Source organism: Myxocyprinus asiaticus, chromosome 11, assembly GCF_019703515.2.
Source record: "Myxocyprinus asiaticus isolate MX2 ecotype Aquarium Trade chromosome 11, UBuf_Myxa_2, whole genome shotgun sequence".
NCBI classification, from domain to species: Eukaryota; Metazoa; Chordata; class Actinopteri; order Cypriniformes; family Catostomidae; genus Myxocyprinus; species Myxocyprinus asiaticus.
Window position 1 is genome coordinate 24,935,110 of NC_059354.1, and position 21,452 is coordinate 24,956,561.

The following is a 21,452-nucleotide window of genomic DNA, read 5'->3' on the forward strand; positions in this document are numbered from 1 at the left end:
GCGGTAACAATGCATTCTGATGGCACCGTTCACATCGGGTCCGAAAAATCGTCTGCTGACAATCCGAGGGTTTTTTTTTTTTTATGGAGAATGTTCCGATTTTATTTATTTATTTCTTTTTTTCGGACTGCGATGAAAACTGACTGACCAGTGAGCGAAGAGCTTTTTGTCATTTTTTCCAGAGTTTCTGAAGCTGCTTAATCCTGTGTGTTGGTGGAACTAATCAACTGGCAAACACCAGCACTGGACGTGCAGCTGATACATAAACCCGAAAATTATATACTTAAAATAAAAATAAATAGTTGCAGTTCATGAACCCAGTCTGCTTATGGTGTTTTTTCTTAATGTACATTATTAAATGTATATATCAGTGTGCCTGTTATATTCTCATGCCATTAAAGATAGCAGTGAGGTTTGGAAATTCGTTTGCACTAAGCTTGTAGTAAAATCCCTGAAACTACACTTTAAATTAAATGTTTTACTGTAGACAAACGAATTGCAGAACCACACTGCTATTTTTATTGCAAGTGCAATATAACAAAGTATTGCAATAAATTTAATAAAGAAAAGACTGTGAGCCAGGGTATTCTTTTATGTTCTTTTAATATTATGCATCATATTTTACAATATACCTGTTATTCTTAAAGGATTAGTTCACCCAAAAATGAAAATTCTCTCATAATTTACTCACCCTCATGCCATTCTAGATGTGTATGACTTTCCTTCTTCTGCAGAACACAAACGAAGATTTTAGGAGAATATTTCAGCTCTGTAAAATCCATACAATGCAAGTGAATGGGTGCCAGAATTCTGAAGCTCCAAAGTCCACATAAGGCAATATAGAAGTACTCCAGACAACTCGTTAAATCCGTATCTTCAGAAGCAATATGATAGGTGTGGGTTAGAAACATCAATATTTAAGTCCCTTTTTAATTTTTATCATAAATTCTCCGCCCTGCTCAGTCAGTCTCCAGTTTACTTTCACTTTGACATTCTCTTCTGTTTTTGGTGATTCACAGTCTTCATGCATATCGCCTCCTACTGGGCAGGGAGGGGAATTTATGATAATAAATGACTTAAATATTGATCTGTTTCTCACCCACACCTATCATATCGTGTCTGAACACATGGATTTAACCACTGGAGTCATATGGATTACTTTTATGCTCCCTTCATGTGGATTTTGGAACTTCCAAATTTTGGCCGCAATTCACTTGGATTTTGAGGACCTACAGATCTGAGAAATTCTTCTAAAAACCTTTATTTGTGTTCTGCAGAAGAAAGAAAGTCATACACATCTGGGATGCCAGGAGGGTGAGTAAATCATGAGAGAATTTTCATTTTTGGATGAACTATCCCTTTAATGTACATTATTCCACGTGTATTTATATCAATGTACCTTGTGTTATATTATCCAGGCATTAATCCAGGCATTACAAAAAGAGAAGTTGGCTTCAGGAGTCAGTTTGGAAGATACTCGTAGATAAATACATGTACAAATATAAATAGGACATATAATTTATGCAACAGCACTCTTTACTCATCTCACTCGCATACAAAACACAGATTATATACTCCTCAAAATGCATCAACACCATTGAAAGAACATAATGAAATGGTTATGCCAAATTAGGTAATTAAATGCTTTAACAGCATTCAATATATTAATCTCTAACAGCTGAAGAGTGCTGGCAGGAGACTGGTATAAATAATAATAATAATCTTAATTTATATAGCGCCTTTTCCAGAGCTCATGGACACTTTACAATAGTAACACAATAATACACAACAAAGAACAGTCACAATAGCAGTTCAGATAGCACAGTCACTGAGAGTGAATACATAACACATTAAGATAAATAACACTGAGAAAACAAAAACATTTTAAGTTGAGATTTAAACTCAGAGACAGAAGAGATGCTGCGAAGAGTCGGGGAGTGAATTCCATATATTGGGTGCTACTATGCTGAATGACCTGCCACCCATAGTAGAGAGGTGAGATCTAGGGACAGAAAGGTGTCCGGACCCAGAAGACGTAAGCGAGCGGTTCGGGTTGTAGGGGAGAAGCAATTCACTAAGATAGTGAGGTGCCAGACCATGAAGTGATTTAAAAGAAAGCAGGATTAGTTTATATTTGATGCGAAACAAAACTGGTAACCAGTGAAGTTCAAACAGGAATGGAGTAATATGAGCGGAGCGCTTGGTATGTGAATTTTGAATATATTGCAACCTAGCAATAGAGTTAGCAGGTAAACCAATGAAGAGGGCATTGCAATAGTCAAGACGTGAGGATATAAATGCATGAACCAGTGTTTCGGCGTCTTTGAGACTGATAAAGGGACGAAGTCGAGCAATGCGGCAAAGGTGAAAAGGCAATTTTAGATACAGATTTAATATGAGCTTCAAAAGTGTGGGAGGGATCAAAGATGATACCTACATTTTTTTACAGTGTTGAATGGTTTAATGAAAGTGTCATCAATATTACAACCAAAGTCATAAGGAATTTTTTTTCGTAAGTGTTGGTGTTCCAATAATAACGATCTCAATTTTATCCATGTTCAATTTTAGGAAGTTGGAGTTAAGCCAATGTTTGGAGAACAGCAACAGCACTACTATATAGGAGTGAAATACTTTTTAGTTTCATTTTTAACAGACTCTGTGTAAATAGACCTTCTGTCAAAATTGTCACGGATTTGGTGTGAACAGGCCTTTATAATGTATATGACATGGTAGGTTTGGTCTTGGTGGACTAGATCTACTTGCGCTGCAGCTACTGGAGAGCAAGTACGAAGATTTGCTTCTTGTAGAACATAAACAGACATGCTGTGTTTGAGCATGTAAGACATGCTGCTGCTTCTGCACAATTAGACATACATAGGACATGCTGCTGCAAGATATACATACAGTCTCCTTGAAGCAGATCTAGACAGGTGATGCTGGGGAGGAGGAGGGTTTAATATTAAAATCCTTTTTCATTAGTTTCTTTTTCAGTGTTTATATATATATATATATATATATATATATATATATATATATATATATATATATATATATTGGTTTTAGTATGATAGTGCTGCCAAAATTTATATGTGAACTGGTGTAATTTAAATATGTTTAACAGTGTGTAGGAAGACGGGTTGTTTGAAGATTTTAACTCCAATGTACTGTATCTCAAAATCTAAAACTAGATAGTTTTAGTTTTTCAACTGTTTTCATTTTTATTTAAGTTAATTACATTTGTTTTATTTATCTTTCATTTAGGGTTTGTTAACAGTAATAACACTGGTAACAATCTTTCTCCATTAACTTCTTTACAGGAGACAGAACAGGGGGCAGAGGCAGCCATTGACCCAGGGGGAGGAGATCTTTCAGATGATCCACCCACAACTTATGAGGTTGCAGAGACTGGTGGGGAACCTCCTCCAACCAATGAGCTAGTGGGGGGCATGCCACAACCAGAACCATCAGCCAATGAGGAGGAGGAATGTGAAGATGTGACAGAGGACACAATGTCCAGGAGGTGGAGCCTGGAAGCGATGGCTGGTGTTTCACAGGAGGACGAGGAAGAGGAGGAGTTAATGCCATCAGGGGATGGAGAATCTGTGGATTCTGAGACCTTTGTTACAGACACAGAATCAGGTAGATGCTGCTGGTGTTTGACCATTTTTGCTCCTTGTGTTCCTTTAGTTTAACTTGTAGAGCATGGTACTAGCAATGCTGAGGTCATGGGTTAAATTTCCAGGGAACGCATTTGATAAAATGTGTAGCTTGAATGCACTGTTAGTTCCTTTGGATAAAAGCGTCTGCCAAATACATAAAAGTAAAAAGTAAAGTTTTATTTTTTGCTTAATGATTCAGTCTCATTCCTAACCTGACTCATAGACAGTGATATGAAATCAAACATAAGTTGGACAGAAGTGACAGCAGTCTCTTTAAATAAAAAGTGTTTTTGTAGCACTGGCATGATGCTGTTTAAATATTGTGCAGGTATCCCTCAGATAAATGGAGATCAGTGTGTTCCCTCTCTGCCATCAGTAAGACAAGACATCCACCGATACCAGCGTGTGGACGAGCCCTTACCTCCCAGTGAGTGTGTGTACTGGATGTGTTTTTGTACGTCTGCATGCACTTCCATGACATTTACCTTTGTTTATGTATAGCACTTTGCTTTGTGTTTATATATATATATATATATATATATATATATATATAAAGCCAATTTCACCAAATTAATGCCATCTTGGCTTTAGCTAGAATTGTCAATTAAAACATAATCAGGCACCGTCACACCGTACTCTATATGCTCATTTCTCTTCTCTCTTTTCTCAGACTGGGAGGCTCGTATTGACAGTCATGGCCGTATCTTTTTTGTGGATCATGTGAACCGTACCACCACATGGCAGAGACCCACTGGCCCACCCGCCCCACAAGGTCTGACCCGCTCCAGCTCCATACTGCAGATGGAACAGCTCAACCGCAGGTTATACCTCAAACCTGGAATTTTCTAGCATATTACAAAGCTTCGAATCACACTACAGATTGAGAGGACACTTTTGCTTCATTTCACATTGTGGTATTCAGAAGTAAAGCAGGTGTTTGCTGTCCATCCTCTTGTTTTACTAGAAATTTAAAGGTGCACTAAGTAAAAAAAATTTGTTTATATTTTGCTGGCTGATATGATTAAGGTCTGGAACTTTATACTCAATAGTACTTGGCTGGTCATTTGATCTCAACATGAGTTATGCAGAATAAAACAGCTTTTTTCTAGGCCACTGATATGATATTTTCTCTTGGTTTAAAAAAAAATTAATAGTAAAAAATTAATTTGTGCAGCTTTAAATATTTGCTATTTAATCCATAAATATAATTTTTTGCTTGAGAATTTTTCACTGGGCACTTAACATTTCACTGAAGGAAATTAAAGGAATAGTTCACCAAAAAAAAATGACAATTTTGTCGTTGTTTACTCGCCCTCATGTCGTTCTAAACTTGTATGATTTTCTTTCTTGTGTGGAACACAAAAGGAGATATTTTAACAGAGTGATTTTTTGCACTTGGTGTAAATGGCACCTGCCACACAGCGTGGATATTTGCACTCCAATAGTCTAGTGGAAACAAAGAAATAGAAGACAAACTGTGGCCCTAGTGTCGCTGCAGTGGTGTGGGGTGTAACATTGGTGTGGAAGTGTTTTTTTTTTCTAATGTGGTAGACCCAGGGTTTTGAATCTGCCTTTTTTCCTACTTTTTCCCATCCTGTTTCCTGTCTACACTATTAATATTTCCTTTAATACTACTACTAATAATTAATAAAAAAAATAAAAAATAAAAAAAAAAACATATACAGGTGCATCTCAATAAATTAGAATGTCGTGGAAAAGTTCATTTATTTCAGTAATTCAACTCAAATTGTGAAACTCGTGTATTAAATAAATTCAATGCACACAGACTGAAGTAGTTTAAGTCTTTGGTTCTTTTAATTGTGATGATTTTGGCTCACATTTAACAAAAACCCACCAATTCACTATCTCAAAAAATTAGAATACATCATAAGACCAATAAAAAAACATTTTAGTGAATTGTTGGCCTTCTGGAAAGTATGTTCATTTACTGTATATGTACTCAATACTTGGTAGGGGCTCCTTTTGCTTTAATTACTGCCTCAATTTGGCGTGGCATGGAGGTGATCAGTTTGTGGCACTGCTGAGGTGGTATGGAAGCCCAGGTTTCTTTGACAGTGGCCTTCAGCTCATCTGCATTTTTTGGTCTCTTGTTTCTTATTTTCCTCTTGACAATACCCCATAGATTCTCTATGGGGTTCAGGTCTGGTGAGTTTGCTGGCCAGTCAAGCACACCAACACCATGGTCATTTAACCAACTTTTGGTGCTTTTGGCAGTGTGGGTAGGTGCCAAATCCTGCTGGAAAATGAAATCAGCATCTTTAAAAAGCTGGTCAGCAGAAGGAAGCATGAAGTGCTCCAAAATTTCTTGGTAAACGGGTGCAGTGACTTTGGTTTTCAAAAAACACAATGGACCAACACCAGCAGATGACATTGCACCCCAAATCATCACAGACTGTGGAAACTTAACACTGGACTTCAAGCAACTTGGGCTATGAACTTCTCCACCCTTCCTCCAGACTCTAGGACCTTGGTTTCCAAATGAAATACAAAACTTGCTCTCATCTGAAAAGAGGACTTTGGAACACTGGGCAACAGTCCAGTTCTTCTTCTCCTTAGCCCAGGTAAGACGCCTCTGACGTTGTCTGTGGTTCAGGAGTGGCTTAACAAGAGGAATACAACAACTGTAGCCAAATTCCTTGACACGTCTGTGTGTGGTGGCTCTTGATGCCTTGACCCCAGCCTCAGTCCATTCCTTGTGAAGTTCACCCAAATTCTTGAATCGATTTTGCTTGACAATCATAAGGCTGCGGTTCTCTCGGTTGGTTGTGCATCTTTTTCTTCCACACTTTTTCCTTCCACTCAACTTTCTGTTAACATGCTTGGATACAGCACTCTGTGAACAGCCAGCTTCTTTGGCAATGAATGTTTGTGGCTTACCCTCCTTGTGAAGGGTGTCAATGATTGTCTTCTGGACAACTGTCAGATCAGCAGTCTTCCCCATGATTGTGTAGACTAGTGAACCAAACTGAGAGACCATTTTGAAGGCTCAGGAAACCTTTGCAGGTGTTTTGAGTTGATTAGCTGATTGGCATGTCAAAATATTCTAATTTTTTGAGATAGTGAATTGGTGGGTTTTTGTTAAATGTGAGCCAAAATCATCACAATTAAAAGAACCAAAGACTTAAACTACTTAAGTCTGTGTGCATTGAATTTATTTAATACACGAGTTTCACAGTTTGAGTTGGATTACTGAAATAAATGAACTTTTCCACGACATTCTAATTTATTGAGATGCACCTGTATATATATAAAGGTTGATTTCTTCGCAGTGATTTGGTCTTGGTGAAGGTCAGGGAGTTTAGAGAAAGGTTTAATCCGGGTAAAATTAACCATGGTTGTACTACGTAGTAACAATGTTTTTTTGGCAAAAGCCATAGTTTTAAGGCAATTAACCATAATATGGTGTTGATATAGTAACCATGTTTAATTTTTGCAAGGGAATTTTAGGGTTAGGTTTAGGGGTAGGGGTTGGTGTAGGGTGTCAGTGGGACTAAATAAACACAATAAATATGCTACATTTATGCTCGTATATTGTATGTTAGCATTTTATTAGGAATGCAAATATTATCTGACATTATTTGCACTGGTGTGAAAAGTAGCATCTAACACTATTTGCACTTAGTGCAAAGAAGATGCTTTTTGTGCTGTTTACACTTAGTGCAAATTGCCCCTGCCATATTTAAGGAATATTGTGATTGCTGATTTCCATACAATAGCAGTGGAGAGATCCTTACTTTAAAACTTAAGCACACAAAAACACACATAGGTTTCATAAAAGTAATAGACAATTTGATACAGTTCTATGTGTGTTTTTGGTCATTTTCCTCTGACAGGTATCAAAGTATTCGAAGGACGATGACCAGTGAGAGGTCTGAGGAGCAGAGAGTGGATGATCCCCCTCCTGAAGAGACTGACCTGCTGCCTCACTCCATCTGTGGTAAGCTTTCAATCAAAATCAAGACAAAAGATGATAGTGATAAAGTGGATGAACTTTATGGTGAGATGAACATAATTTGAGAACTGTGGCAGGGTCAAATAAAAAAATAAAAAATAAAAAAAAGATATCTTTGAGAGGTGTTTGTCCTCTTTGTGCAGAATATCGTAGGGACAGCTTCATGGGTCACACCAGCTCACGTTCTCGTCTGGCTTTGCTGCTTCAGTCTCCTGGTGCAAAGTTCCTCTCGAGTCCCGAATTCTTCTCTGTTCTGCATTCTAATCCTGTAAGCCAAAGCAAAAACAGACACAGCTATCAGTGCTTACATGTACACCTTTCCTGATTTGATCTCTTTGTTTCTCTTCAGAGTGCCTATCGCATGTTCACAAGTAACACTTGTCTGAAGCACATGATCAGTAAAGTGCGGCGGGACGCACAGCATTTTGAGCGTTACCAGCACAACCGAGACCTTGTCAACTTTCTCAATCTGTTCTCCAACAAGCAACTGGAGCTGCCACGGGGCTGGGAAATGAAACATGACCACACTGGCAAGGTTTGTGTGTGTGCATTTTCTCCTTCTGGAACTCTGCACATGTTCTGTCTTAGATGTCCAAATGAGTATTTGTGGGAATGAAAAACACAAAAAAGTTTGAAGGTGTTTGTGTTTCATGTATCCCTGTTAAAAAAAAAACAGCTTAAACCAGCCTAAGATGGTTTGCTGGTCTTAGCTGGTCTCCCAGCCTGTTCAGGCTGGTCTGTTTGCTGGTTTTAAGGGATTTTGGGGACTTGTCATCTGATCAGGATTGGTGACCGGCTGGCCAACCAGTTAAACCAGTTTGGCCAGGCTGGCATACCACCTAGATCATGTTAAACCATCTAAGATTTGAAGATATGATGTTCTTTTTAAATCAGAAGTGTCCATCTGCTTGTCTTTGTAAGACCAAATTTGTGTCTCTGACAGGAAACAAACAACCAACAGATGCTTGTCTTGTTATTCTTTTGGCCTGCCTGCAGATGTTTTATGTAGCTCTATGGTTAGACTTTCCCTGTCTATGTGTCTTTGCACCACAGCCTTTCTTCGTGGATCATAACTGTCGTGCCACAACATTTATTGACCCACGGTTGCCCTTACAGAACTCTCGGTCCAGTGGCCTGCTAGTCCACCGACAGCACCTTTCCCGCCAGCGCAGTCACAGTGCAGGAGAGGTCAGAACTCACCCCTGTTATCTACTCTCTGCCACAGCTCTATTTCTGTATACATAACAGAGTTCAAACAGCATTAGAGCTGAACATTGAAAATGTTGAGGTCTGCTGCTCATGTTTTTAAAATCTTGTCCATTTTTGCTGGTACAGTGATGATGTCAGATGGTAATACCATGGTACTTTAATATATATCATGGTACTGAATGAACCATACTCATACAGTATGCCATGGTATTTAAATGGTTTTACAAGATACTTCAAAAAATTCCATGATATTACTATCACTAAAAAACATATTACGATGGTTACATGTCCAGAAAACATAGGAATACCATGGTACTTTTTTCTAATTGCAAAATGGCTCTAATTTTGGGATAAAAACCTGTTAAGCCTTCTCTGATGTTTCAGGTAGCAGATGACTCACGCTCCCCGAGTCCAACTGTCCAGGGCCGGTCAAGAAACAGTCAGTACCAGGATTTGGTGCCTGTGGGTGAGTACATGCACAAACAGTGACATATAAGCGCATGCACACAGAAACACTTTAAAACATCTGTGTTTTTACAGCCTATAATGAAAAGATTGTCGCCTTTCTACGACAACCCAACATTTTTGAGATTCTACAAGAGAGACAGCCAGAGCTCGTGAGAAACCACTCCCTTAGGTATGTTTTCCTGACAACATGTATGTTGTCCTGTTACAAATGTATTACTTTGTCAGCCAGGCAAACTTATTTAAAGGAATAGTTCATCCAAAAATGAAAATTCTCTCATCATTCACTCACACTTGTGTAGGACCTTCTTTCTACTGCTGAATACAAACAAAGATTTTTAGAAGAATATTTCAGCTCTATAAGTCCATACAATGCAAGTGAATGGGAGCCAAAATTTTGAAGCTCCAAAAATCAAACAAGACTGTGTTAAAGTAATCCATAAGACTCCAATGGTTAAATCAATGTCTTCAGAAGTGATATGATGGGTGTGGGTGAGAAACAGAACAACATTGAAGTCCTTTTTTACTATAAACTCTCCTCCCTGCTCAGTCATTCTCCACTTTAACTTTCACATTCTTCTTCTTTAGTGATTCACATTCTTCATGCATACCACCTCCTACTGGGCAGAAAGAAGCATTTCTAGCAAAAAAGGACTTAAATATTGATCTGTTTCTCACCCACACTTATCGTATCACTTCTAAAGATATGGATTAAAACACTTGAGTCGTATGGATTACTTTTATGATGTCTTTATGTGCTTTTTGGAGCATCACAATTTTGGCACCCATTCACTTGTATTATATGGACCAACAGAGCTGAAATATTCGTCAAAAATCATAATTTGTCTTCTGCAGAAGGAAGTAATGCACATCTGGGATGACATGAGGGTGAGTAAATGATGAGAATTTTTCTTTTTGGGTGAACTATCCCTTTAATACTTGAATGAAGCTTAAAATACACATTCGCATAATTACATGAAGCTGTGTGCTGTGTATGTGTTTACAATACAAATTGTCTTTAAATGTTTTGACATTAAATGCTGTTTGAGAGTTTGTGCTACACTTATTTACCATTTTTAAAGCTTTCATGCTAAATGAGCTGAATACTAAAGTTTTCCATACATATGCTTGGCTGTGTTTCCAGGGAGAAGGTTCAATTCATCCGCAATGAGGGGCCATCTGGGTTGGCCCGTCTGTCTAGCGATGCAGACCTGGTTATGTTACTTAGGTTAGTGGGTGTACTGTATTCGTGAGTGTGTAACTTTTGCACCCTGTTTAATTAAAGCTGACTGTGTGCTGGCCTGTTTTCCTTTGCCTGAAATGTCACGCATGCATTAGTTGCGTGTGTTTTTACTATTCATATTTAAAAGAAACTCAACCAAATGAGAAAAATTAGCAACTCAGCAGTGCACATGCTCTATGATGGCATACCTTTGGAAGCCTAATTCGAGTTTGAATACACATCCCTGTTACACGGCCCTCTCTCCTTGCAGCCTGTTTGAAGAGGAAGTGATGTCGTATGTGCCGCCCAATGCCTTGCTGCTCTCCAGCTACTGTCATGCCTCCCCACAGAGCTCCCCTGGTGAGAGGTCACATGACCCTGACTCACATCCTAATAATTCCTCCCTCTCTCCTTCTTACCCACTATTTTCCTGTCTTGTGTCCTCCATTCTAAGACTTCTAATGAGCTAATGAAAGTGGAAGGCCCAGTAGACTAATCTGTATGTTCATCTGATCATGCATGTGTTTTAAAACAGATATTTAAATGTTAGACGAGATTTACATTGTGTATAGATCTACCAGGTGTTGTTCTCTTCCCTTGTCTTGCCATTCACACCCTCTCTTACTCACAGGTACATCTCGGGCAAATGCTCGAGCCCCTGCACCCTACAAGCGTGATTTTGAGGCCAAACTAAGAAACTTTTACCGAAAACTGGAGACCAAGGGCTACGGACAGGGTCCAGGAAAAGTGAAGTGAGTTCCAGCTCCAAGACATTTAAAGTACCCTGTTGAAAAGACCAGCATTGCTGGTCAACAACATTTGTTGTGTTTTGGATGCTGGTGTGCTGGTGTCCCCACCAGGTTTCTTCACTAGCTTAACCAGCAAGACTTCCTTGGTCAACTTCCAGCTTCACCATGCTGGTTGACCAGCATTTTTCGCTGGTGAACGTCATGATTATGCTTCTCCACCAGCTAGACCATCACCATACCAGCACTAACCAGCATAAACCAGCCTGGACCACCATGGAAATGTATGCTGGTCGAAGCTGGTCTGTTCAGCAGGGTAGAGAGAACTCTTCTTGATATTGCTTTCATTAATTGGGGCTTATTGGTTATTGTCAATGTGCAATTATGTCTAATGAATTTGTTAGTGTATTATAGGAATAGTTCACCCAAAAATGAAAATTCTCTCATCATTTACTCACCCTCATACCATCCCAGATGTGTATAACTCTACTGAACACAAAGATTTTTAGAATAATATGTAGGTCCATACAATGTAAGTGAATGGTGAACAGAACTTTGAAGCTCAAAAAAGCACATAAAGGCAGCATAAGAGTAATTGATATGCACTCCCTTCTCTCCTAAGAGTTTTCTTTTTGTTTTTGGTGATTTGCATTCTTTGTGCATATCACCACCTACTTGGACAGGGAGGAGAATTTGTAGGAAAAAAGGACTTTAATATTGATCTGTTTCTCACCCACACCTATCATATTCTGAAGACATCTAACATATTTGCTTCTGAAGACATGGATTTAACCACTGGAGTATGGATTATTTTATGCTGCTTTTTGGAGCTTAAAAATTCTGGTCACCATTCACTTGCATTGAATGTGCCAACATAGCTGAAATGTTCTTCTAAAAATCTTTGTGTTCTGCAGATGAAACAAAATCTTACACATCTGGGATGGCATGAGGGTGAGTAAATGAAGTGAGAATTTTCTTTTTGGGGTGAACTATTCCTTTAAGCAGAATGTGATTTACCCACATAGGACATGTGCCTGAATCAGCATCCTTTGTCCTTGAACAACATTCCTATCAACCAATCAAAGTTGAGGGTTTAGGGGCTTAGCATTCTTATCAGCCTGTTATTTCTCTCTGATTTAAGGCATGGATTATGGTTGGCAGACAGGGTTAGGACAATGATTGTTTGATAGTAGTGGTGTGACAATTCACTCTGACAGCGATTCGATTACGATTCTCTACCTAACGATTACAATGCATCGCGAAATCTGAAACCAGTAGTTACAGATTAAATGTCATGTGCAGGCAGATATGATCCAGGTTTTAATTGAGCAGGGTCATAGAACGAAAAACTGTATATAAGTAGCTTGTAAACACGGGATATGTGGTAACCGTGAGTTCCCTATTCATTTTGGGATTGGGAAAGAAGTGCTGGGTGTCTAAATGTGGACACCTCTGCTTGTCAAGCCCGTTTAGGAGAATTAAATCACATTGTCATGCAGGACTGTTTGCGGCACACGCTGCGATTAAAAATGTTTGATCTTTCCACGTCTGCAGCGCGTCATTGACCAATCACAGGTGACTGTAATCAACTGATTAGTTCCCTTTAGAACAGTCTGCAATCGCTCCCTATTAGTACCATTTACTACAAAGAGAATGATTTAACGAGTGTTTTCGTTCACAGCCAATGTCTGCCACCAGTCACATTTATTTAAGCCAAGTTTTATTCGTGGTTAAACTGTTTTATGGAGAAATTACACATTTTATGGAGATACAAAAGCAATATTAGCATAATATATCGTAATCAGGGTAGAAGGCAACAACAACATACATTGGTCAATTGTATGCAAACAGTTTTGAATAATGACACAGAAAGCCGAACTCAGCACCATCCATCCATCCATCCATCCCTCCCTCCCTCGGCAAATGTGTCCTACATCATGTTATGTATTATGCTTAATGTCAAGAATTTTAAGAATTAAGATATGGAACCACTTCTGATATGGCTACATTCATCTGTTCTTCAGATTCTCTGCTATGTGGTTTCCTAATATTCCCTTTCCAGGTTGATAATTAGAAGAGATCACCTGCTGGAGGATGCTTTCAACCAGATAATGTGCTATTCCCGCAAAGATCTCCAGAGAAGCAAGCTTTACATCAGCTTTGTGGGAGAAGAAGGGTCTGTATATTTTATTCTGTGTGATAGTGAACTAAAAAAAGTAACTGAAGTTTGTTTTGTGAATGTACATTTTGTAGTTATGCTCATCGGCTAGAAATTGCTTTTTTTGTGAGAGCAATTTCTTTTAAATCATTTATGAAAATCCTTGTTTAATTTAGCATTCTTCATCCCTGTGAATAAGATGCTCCTGTAGTTCTGTCATTTTACAGCGTAAATATAAGTGCTGCAACCACATCACAGTAAAAATGATGTTTGGTATGCAGAATATTTTATGTGTGCATTGATCTAAAATTGTCTCTGCTTTATATTTGTATTTACTGTCTATTGCTTTTCAGATTGGACTATAGCGGCCCATCCAGAGAGTTCTTCTTCCTGGTTTCCCGAGAGCTCTTTAATCCATATTATGGTCTATTTGAATACTCTGCTAATGACACTTACACTGTACAGATCAGCCCCATGTCAGCGTTTGTGGACAACCATCATGAGTGGTAAGGAGCCCATCAATGGATGGATTTAATTTCTGTCATGCCAAGTCTGAAGTATTTTTAGACTGTAATCTTGTGTTCCTCAGGTTCCGGTTCAGTGGACGCATTCTGGGTCTTACTCTAATTCATCAGTACCTGTTGGATGCATTCTTCACACGACCCTTCTACAAAGGACTTCTTCGCATGTAAGTCTTTACATTAGTAAGGGTGATCCGTATTTGCTTCATTTAAAGGAATAGTTTACCTCTCATCATTTACTCACCCTCATGCCATCCCAGATGTGTATGACTTTCTTTCTTCTGCAGAACACATATGAAGATTTAAAAAAGAATATCTCAGCTCTGTAGGTCCAGTCAATGCAAGTCAACATGGTTCAAAACTTTAATGCTCAAAAAGCACATAAAGGCAACATAAAAGTAATCTATACGACTACAGTGGTTTAATCCATGTCTTCAGAAGAGAATATGATAGGTGTGAGTGAGAAACTTCAACCAAAAATTAAAATTCTCTAGTTATTTACTCACCCTCATGCCATCCAAGATGTGTATGACTTTCTTCTGCAGAACACAAACAAAAAATTTTTAGAAGAATGTTTCAGCTCTGTAGGTCCATACAATGCAAGTGAATGGTGGCCAGAAATCTGAAGGTCCAAATATGACATCATAAAAGTAATCCAAAGGACTCCAGTGGTTTAATCAATGTCTTCTGAAGCGATCCAATCTGTTTTGGGTGAGAACAGACCATAATGTAATTCCTTTTTCACTATAAATCTTGACAGCAGTCTCACTGGCAATCGTGATTTCAAGCTTGATTACACTTCCTATAGCGCCATCTAGTGCTCGGTGCATGTGTCAAGCACTAGGAAGTGTAATTAAGCTTGAAATCATGATCATGCCTAGAGACTGCAATGGCAAGATATACAGTGAAAAAGGAGTTATAGTTTGGTTTGTTCTCACCCATAACTGATTGGATCACTTCAGAAGAAATCAATTAAAATGCTGAGTCATAAGGATTACTTTTATGATGCCTTTATGTGATATTTGGACCTTCAGAGTTCTGGACACCATTTACTTGCATATTGAGGACCAACAGAGCTCAGATATTCTTCTAAAAACCTTAACTTGTGTTCTGTAGAAGAAAAAAAAGTCATGCACATCTGGAATGCATGAGTAAATGATGAGAGAATTTTCATTTTTGGGTGAACTGTTCCTTTAAGTCCTCTCTTACTATTGTTTATATATATATATATATATATATATATATATACTTTTTACTCTCTTTCAGAAAAACATCCTAAGCTCTCTTCTCTCCTAAGAGTTCTTTTGTTTTTGGCAATTCTGCATATCGCATTCTTTTATGCTGCCTTTATATGCTTTTTGGAGCTTTAATGTTTTGTACCCTGTTGACTTGCTTTTGCATGGAGCTACAAAGATGAAATATTCTTCAAAAAATCTTTGTTTGTGTTCAGCAGGAGAAAGAAAGCCATACACATCTGGGATTTGCATGAGGGTGCATGAATGATTCATGAATTTTCATTTTTGGGTGAACTATCACTTTAAAGCAGCTACCTGAAAAGTGTCATAAAACCTCAATGCCTCCTGGGGCTTAATATCATCAACTTTCCCTTTTTCTTGACTGAACTAGTTTAGACTCTTGATTTAAAATTCCAGTCACTGATGTTAAAGTGTTTTTATCAATTATGAGAGCCCTAAGAGAGACCATACACATTTAAGTAGAGCATGTGTCTGGAATTGTAGACTTACAACTAAACTGTGATTTTTGTTGTCTTTTGCAGCCCATGTGATCTGAGTGATCTGGAATTTCTGGATGAGGAGTTCCATCAGAGTTTGCAGTGGATGAAGGACAATGACATCGAGGATATGCTGGATCTCACCTTTACTGTTAATGAGGAGGTGTTTGGACAGGTCAGAATGGGCGTGTGTGTTTTTTGGCTGATGTGATGGCATCTGTGTATTTAGAGGGAATGTTTCTTTATCGTTCTACATTTACATCTGGAAAAGTAATAAACCCTCTCAAGAGGAACATATCTTCAAACAGTGTGCTATTTCATAGCAGTGTCAATCTAAGGCAAAGATTACTATTATTATTGCACATTTTTGGTGCCTAATAACATAGAACATGTTGGGAAATGCTGGGAAAGTGGTCAGAACAACTTAAACAGTAGTGGCAAATTTTGCACAGACAAGCACTGCTCCTCTTTTCTTAAAAAAGAAGAAGAAAAAAGTAGAAGATAGCTACTAGTTTAGTTACTTATACACATCATAAAGTGATATAGATCATGAGTGAATTAAAGGTTTATTTGTCTCTCTTTATGTCAGATCACAGAGCGTGAGCTGAAGCCGGGTGGATCTGGCATTCCAGTGTCTGACAAGAACAAGAAAGAGTACATTGAACGCATGGTGAAGTGGAGGATTGAGAGGGGTGTGGCCCAGCAGACAGAGAGTCTTGTACGGGGATTCTATGAGGTGTGATGCCATCTGAATCTGTGATTTATTAATGACTTGTGAATGAACTCTGATTGATCTAAGACCCATGTTGCTGCACAGGTGGTGGATGTCCGACTTGTCTCAGTGTTTGATGCCCGGGAGCTGGAGCTGGTCATTGCTGGAACGGCAGAGATTGACCTGTCAGACTGGAGAATTAATACAGAATACAGAGGAGGTATTTTTTACTATACCAGATTCACGTGTTATTTTGCACCAGACAGGCAAGAATATCACTAGTTTTGAAAAACTATTTAAAAGGAGACAGCATAATATCTTAGTGTTATCCCCTCTGGTCTAGAGTGATAGTCTCCATCTTTTTTTTTCTCATATCTGTCTTTGAAGGTTACCATGACAACCATATAGTGATTAGGTGGTTCTGGGCTGCAGTGGAGCGATTTAATAATGAACAGAGACTACGACTCCTTCAGGTACACTCAGATCACACAAACAGCATAGATTTTATGTGTTCTAAACAGACATCTGTAGAGAGTCTTGTAATGTGATTGATTTCTGTTTTACGCACCAATTAGTGAGCTCACAGTGCAAAAGTAATGTAAATCTCCCCTCAAACCAAAGCTCTTCTCTTGTTAGCTCAGTGGAATTAACCAAGCCAACATTTGCTCTGCTTCTCTTCAGTTTGTTACTGGCACTTCCAGCATTCCCTATGAGGGCTTCGCCTCTCTGCGGGGCAGTAACGGCCCACGACGATTCTGCGTGGAGAAATGGGGCAAAGTCACCTCCCTCCCACGGTATTTCTAAAACTATAGCTGTTTTTGTGTGAAGTATCTCATAAAAGGTCTTGCTGTGGCTTTTCTACGTTGTAACAGAATTTTAATTACTTAAAAAATAGTATAAATCTGCATTTTTATTTTTATTTTTTTACCCTGGCATTAATACAAAAAACAGATACAAATCAACACTACTGCAACAGGGCATTAGATATAACTGAGTCAGTGACAGTACATTTGGCAACTTTCTCTCTTCTGACTGCCATAATCTACCACACCCTATTTTTTTCCTCTTTTGGGAAGCCATGAAAATGTAATAGCAGATTTTTTCTTTTGCTGTTGGAGCAAATGGGAAAGCAAAATAATATTTGCTGTATCTCCCATTTAATGCTATAGAAGATTACCCGGCCGTACTTTCTGTGTTCCAAACCCGTAAATGTGAAAAAGGTCCATACTACTTGTCAGTCAGCTACTGGAACGTCAATCAATTAAAGTCAAACGTGTAGAACACTTTACAATAAGGTTTTTAAAGCATTTATTAATCTTGATTAATGGTCATATTAAAATGAGGATATTGAAATGAGCACTACTGCTTTTAAAAGGACAGTGTGTGTGTGTGTGTGTGTGTGTGTGTATATATATATAAAGTATGTTTGTGTAAAAGTCTATTTATGTGTTTGTGTAGGGCTCACACCTGCTTTAACCGCCTGGATCTCCCTCCTTACCCCTCCTTCTCCATGCTCTACGAGAAGATGCTCACTGCTGTGGAAGAAACCAGCACCTTTGGTCTGGAGTGAGCGCCCAACTCCACAACATCACAAAAGTGCTATAAAACTTTTTCCAGTTCACCATAACTTGGCTCACATTGCAGCCCTGTTCCTCCAGGACACTTGCATCATATTTATGTCAGAGTCTGCGGATCTGGAATATATGCCATCAAATGACTTACTGGACTTAAGTGCTAATTCCTGTTCTATACTGTATGGACGTAGTACTGAGTACTGACAGTGACTTCATTCTAGTCTAGTGACCTCACAAAGAAAAACATACAAACTTACATATTCACTGACATCAGAGCTGGAGTCTTGATTGTCTGGTTTGGGTCTTAGATATTGAACTGGTTAAGACCAGTACATTTTGGTCTGGGTTGAAGGATTCTGTGGTCTCTTCCTTTGGTTTCAGATAGTGCCACGTTCCTAAAAGTCTACATGTTTCTTTACAGTAATCTAGTCACTTTGATGTAGCCCATTCTATGTTTATAGGGTTTAAAATGACAACCCTATGATGTTATTTTCTGCTGTTCTTTGTCATGGTCAGGTGATCTCAGTCTAGAAGGACTGTTAAAGTTTTTTTTTTTTTTTTTTTTTTTTTGGTTTGATGGCTGAAAATGATTTCTGGTTGGGGTCTTCATTTTGAGGGATCCCATTTCAGGATTGGTCTATGCAGCTAGAACAGTGATTAAAGTATTTCAATCTTAATTTTGTTAATTTGAATTTTAGACATAAATTGAAGATTTTTGAGACATATTTATAATTGTTTGTATTTTTAAACAGCAGTTTTTTTTTTAATTTTCTTTTTTTAGAGGTGGAATTAGCTGTAAAAATGTATATGATAAAATTACAGGTTCAAATTTTCAGATTAAGAAGAAATTCAGAATTCCACATACAAGTCTCACAAATTCAGATCTCAGAAATTAGGATTGTAAACACACTAGGCAACAAGTCAAGCTTCTGTGTATGTTTACAGTTACGTAAATCCACCTATAAAAAAATATGGAAACACTTTACAGTAAGGATCTATTTGATAACATCAGTTAATGCATTAGGTATCATGAACTAAAAATAAAAAATACATTTTTACAGCATTTATTAATCTTTGTTAATGTTAATGTATGAAAATACAACTGTTCATAGTTAGTTCATGCTTATGCACAATGCATTAACTAATGATAATGTAAACAACATTTATCTTTAAAAACCTATTAGTATATGTAGAAATGAACATTAACCAAGATTGTTAATTGCTGTAAAAGTATTGTTCATTGTTACTTCATGTTAACTAATTTTGATAACGAATGTTAAAGAATTCATCCTTGTAAAGTGTTAATCTAAACAAAACATCTGCTGTTTAAAAATGCAAATTTATAAAATAATTTAAAAACGCCACAAAAATCTTCAATTTTGCTAAATGCCTGTGGGTCTTGATGATACTGATCTTGGCTGCAGCTCTGATAACACAATAAGCTGATTTCCCACATCCAACCAGAGAATGAAATGTGTGAAAACACAAAACAGCATGCATACCCTCTTACAGAGATCCATGCACTAAATGTAGTGATGGCAGCAGAGTGGTTACAAATCTGGGTTACAGGTAACCTAGCGGTTCTGGGTTTAAACCCTAGAAAGGGTGAGACATGAACTAGAGCGTTGCAAGTAATAACTGGTTACACTTTACAATAAGGTTCCATTTGTTAACATTAGTTAATGCATTAGGTATCATGAACAAACAATTAACAACACAATTTGTACAGCATTTATTAATGTTAGTTAATTAAAATTGTTCATTGTTAGTTCATGTTAGTTCACAGTGCATTAACTAATGTTAATTAACACAACTTTTGATTTAAAAAATGTATTAGTATATGTTTTAATTAACATTAACTAATATTAATAAATGCTGTAAAACTATTGTTCATCGTTAGTTCATGTAGTTCATGGAACCTTATTGCAAAGTGTTACCGAATAACTGGCAAGCACTGAGTAATGTGTAACATATTTTTGAATCCTCTTAATTTAAACCTCTCAACCTGCTCCTCTAAGGCACCCCACAAATATTACTGAAAAATAGTATGCATGTATAAACACTGATCACCATGTGCAATGTGTGTAAAGTATTTAGGATATTTTGGGTTCAGGAGGGGTAGACATTTGTTCTGAGCTTTAATTATACATGTAGGAAGACCTGCAGATTTTTCAAAACTGTAGTAACAGAGACACAAACAGTGGCCTTGAATTTTTTTTATTGGGTATTGTTAAAAGCATGTGGCAATGTGTGCAGTCCACTGGAGCTAAATCGGGGCTGACTGAGTAACTGGCTGGTAAACAAGGTAGTTTCTTCTATTATGGACAATAAAGGAAAGTGAAAGTATAAGAAAGACAAAGGAAAAACATGATAAAGGAAATCCCCTCCAAAACTGTTGTAGCATGTTTAGGGAGCATCAAGCCAAGTTGTGACACCATTGCACAAGTGGTATGAAGTGTTTCGGAAATATCTGTTGACACACACACACACACACACACACACACACACACACACACACACACACTCAACAGTATGCAAATGTACATGTTCACTCCACACAAATGCTGATCTGGCCAAAGCACAGATCCAAGGACCTGGATTTGTCTCAAAACAGCAGTGCTCCTTTATGTTATTGATCTTTGGATTAAATGCATGCAGGGTCAAAGAAGCAGTTTGACCCTTAGATGGCGTTGTGTCATATCTTGATATTGCATGCAGGAATTAGTGAAACAACAGGAGTCCAGATTAGCTTTATTTGCATGAGAAGTTGCTGTTAACAAAGGGGTGAGGTAGGGTGGGGTGGGACAGGGGACGATAACAACAATAATAATAAAAAAAAGTGTCACTTCCATACTCATGCCTTTTTCATACCTCTGTGCTGTTATTAAAACATTATGGATCACTGATTATGTAAAAGGCTGATGAAAGAGCCATCACTTGAATACAGTTGGTAAAAATGTGAACCTGCATGTATTCCATGATGTTTCCATATTTGTATAAAGCTGTAATATATGTATGTCAGTCTTGTCCTGTGTTTAAATTATATTTTGCACTGAATGTACCAAAGGTTTGGAGGCTAGTCTCTATTCTGTTTGTCTTTGTGCTTTAATTCTACATTCATGCTTAAGCAAAAACTGTTTAGGGTATTTTTTCCCTTACACTGGGGCAAATGTTCCTTTTGTCATGGTCCACATTTTATCTTAGAAATGCAATCTCCTTGCCCAATCGAACTGCACCTGACAGCTGTCTCATTGAGTTTGCTTTCCCATGGTTTCACCATGAGAGCTCAAAGTCCAGTAGCTTATTGGGGACAAGAAAATCAAAACCTAAAGCAGCAGACATGCAAAGCACAAGTGCCTCTGCATTTCACAGTGATGGCTATAGTAAAAGAGGGTAGCAAAGTATAGTTAGTTCAAACAAGGCAAATAATTACTAATAAGGGGAAAATTCATTTTTGCTGTTTCCCATTTTTAAAAATAGT

The 21,452-nt window shown here is 37.9% G+C and overlaps 1 protein-coding gene and 1 long non-coding RNA gene across 2 annotated transcripts in view; one reads left to right on the top strand and one right to left on the bottom strand.

Annotated features, from left to right (window-relative positions):
• LOC127448379 (E3 ubiquitin-protein ligase HECW2-like) overlaps nucleotides 1-21,027 on the top strand; it is a 36,954-nt gene extending 15,927 nt beyond the window's left edge. Inside the window, exons 10-30 of the mRNA XM_051710854.1 lie at nucleotides 3,318-3,639; nucleotides 3,988-4,086; nucleotides 4,330-4,480; nucleotides 7,514-7,617; nucleotides 7,776-7,900; nucleotides 7,982-8,167; nucleotides 8,686-8,820; nucleotides 9,226-9,307; nucleotides 9,382-9,478; nucleotides 10,451-10,534; nucleotides 10,800-10,888; nucleotides 11,160-11,280; nucleotides 13,337-13,450; nucleotides 13,786-13,938; nucleotides 14,022-14,120; nucleotides 15,731-15,860; nucleotides 16,275-16,421; nucleotides 16,503-16,617; nucleotides 16,785-16,870; nucleotides 17,079-17,191; nucleotides 17,856-21,027. Of these exons, the coding sequence (XP_051566814.1) occupies nucleotides 3,318-3,639; nucleotides 3,988-4,086; nucleotides 4,330-4,480; nucleotides 7,514-7,617; nucleotides 7,776-7,900; nucleotides 7,982-8,167; nucleotides 8,686-8,820; nucleotides 9,226-9,307; nucleotides 9,382-9,478; nucleotides 10,451-10,534; nucleotides 10,800-10,888; nucleotides 11,160-11,280; nucleotides 13,337-13,450; nucleotides 13,786-13,938; nucleotides 14,022-14,120; nucleotides 15,731-15,860; nucleotides 16,275-16,421; nucleotides 16,503-16,617; nucleotides 16,785-16,870; nucleotides 17,079-17,191; nucleotides 17,856-17,967 (2,664 nt within the window). The 3' untranslated portion in view covers nucleotides 17,968-21,027. The remainder of the gene's footprint in view (nucleotides 1-3,317; nucleotides 3,640-3,987; nucleotides 4,087-4,329; nucleotides 4,481-7,513; nucleotides 7,618-7,775; nucleotides 7,901-7,981; nucleotides 8,168-8,685; nucleotides 8,821-9,225; nucleotides 9,308-9,381; nucleotides 9,479-10,450; nucleotides 10,535-10,799; nucleotides 10,889-11,159; nucleotides 11,281-13,336; nucleotides 13,451-13,785; nucleotides 13,939-14,021; nucleotides 14,121-15,730; nucleotides 15,861-16,274; nucleotides 16,422-16,502; nucleotides 16,618-16,784; nucleotides 16,871-17,078; nucleotides 17,192-17,855) is intronic.
• On the bottom strand, nucleotides 7,772-10,803 carry LOC127448398 (uncharacterized). The gene is made up of 3 exons (XR_007898521.1): nucleotides 10,738-10,803; nucleotides 9,200-9,301; nucleotides 7,772-7,898 (listed from the first exon to the last, which is right to left on the bottom strand). It is a non-coding gene; the product is annotated as an uncharacterized LOC127448398 (long non-coding RNA).
• Nucleotides 21,028-21,452: the final 425 nt, after the last annotated feature.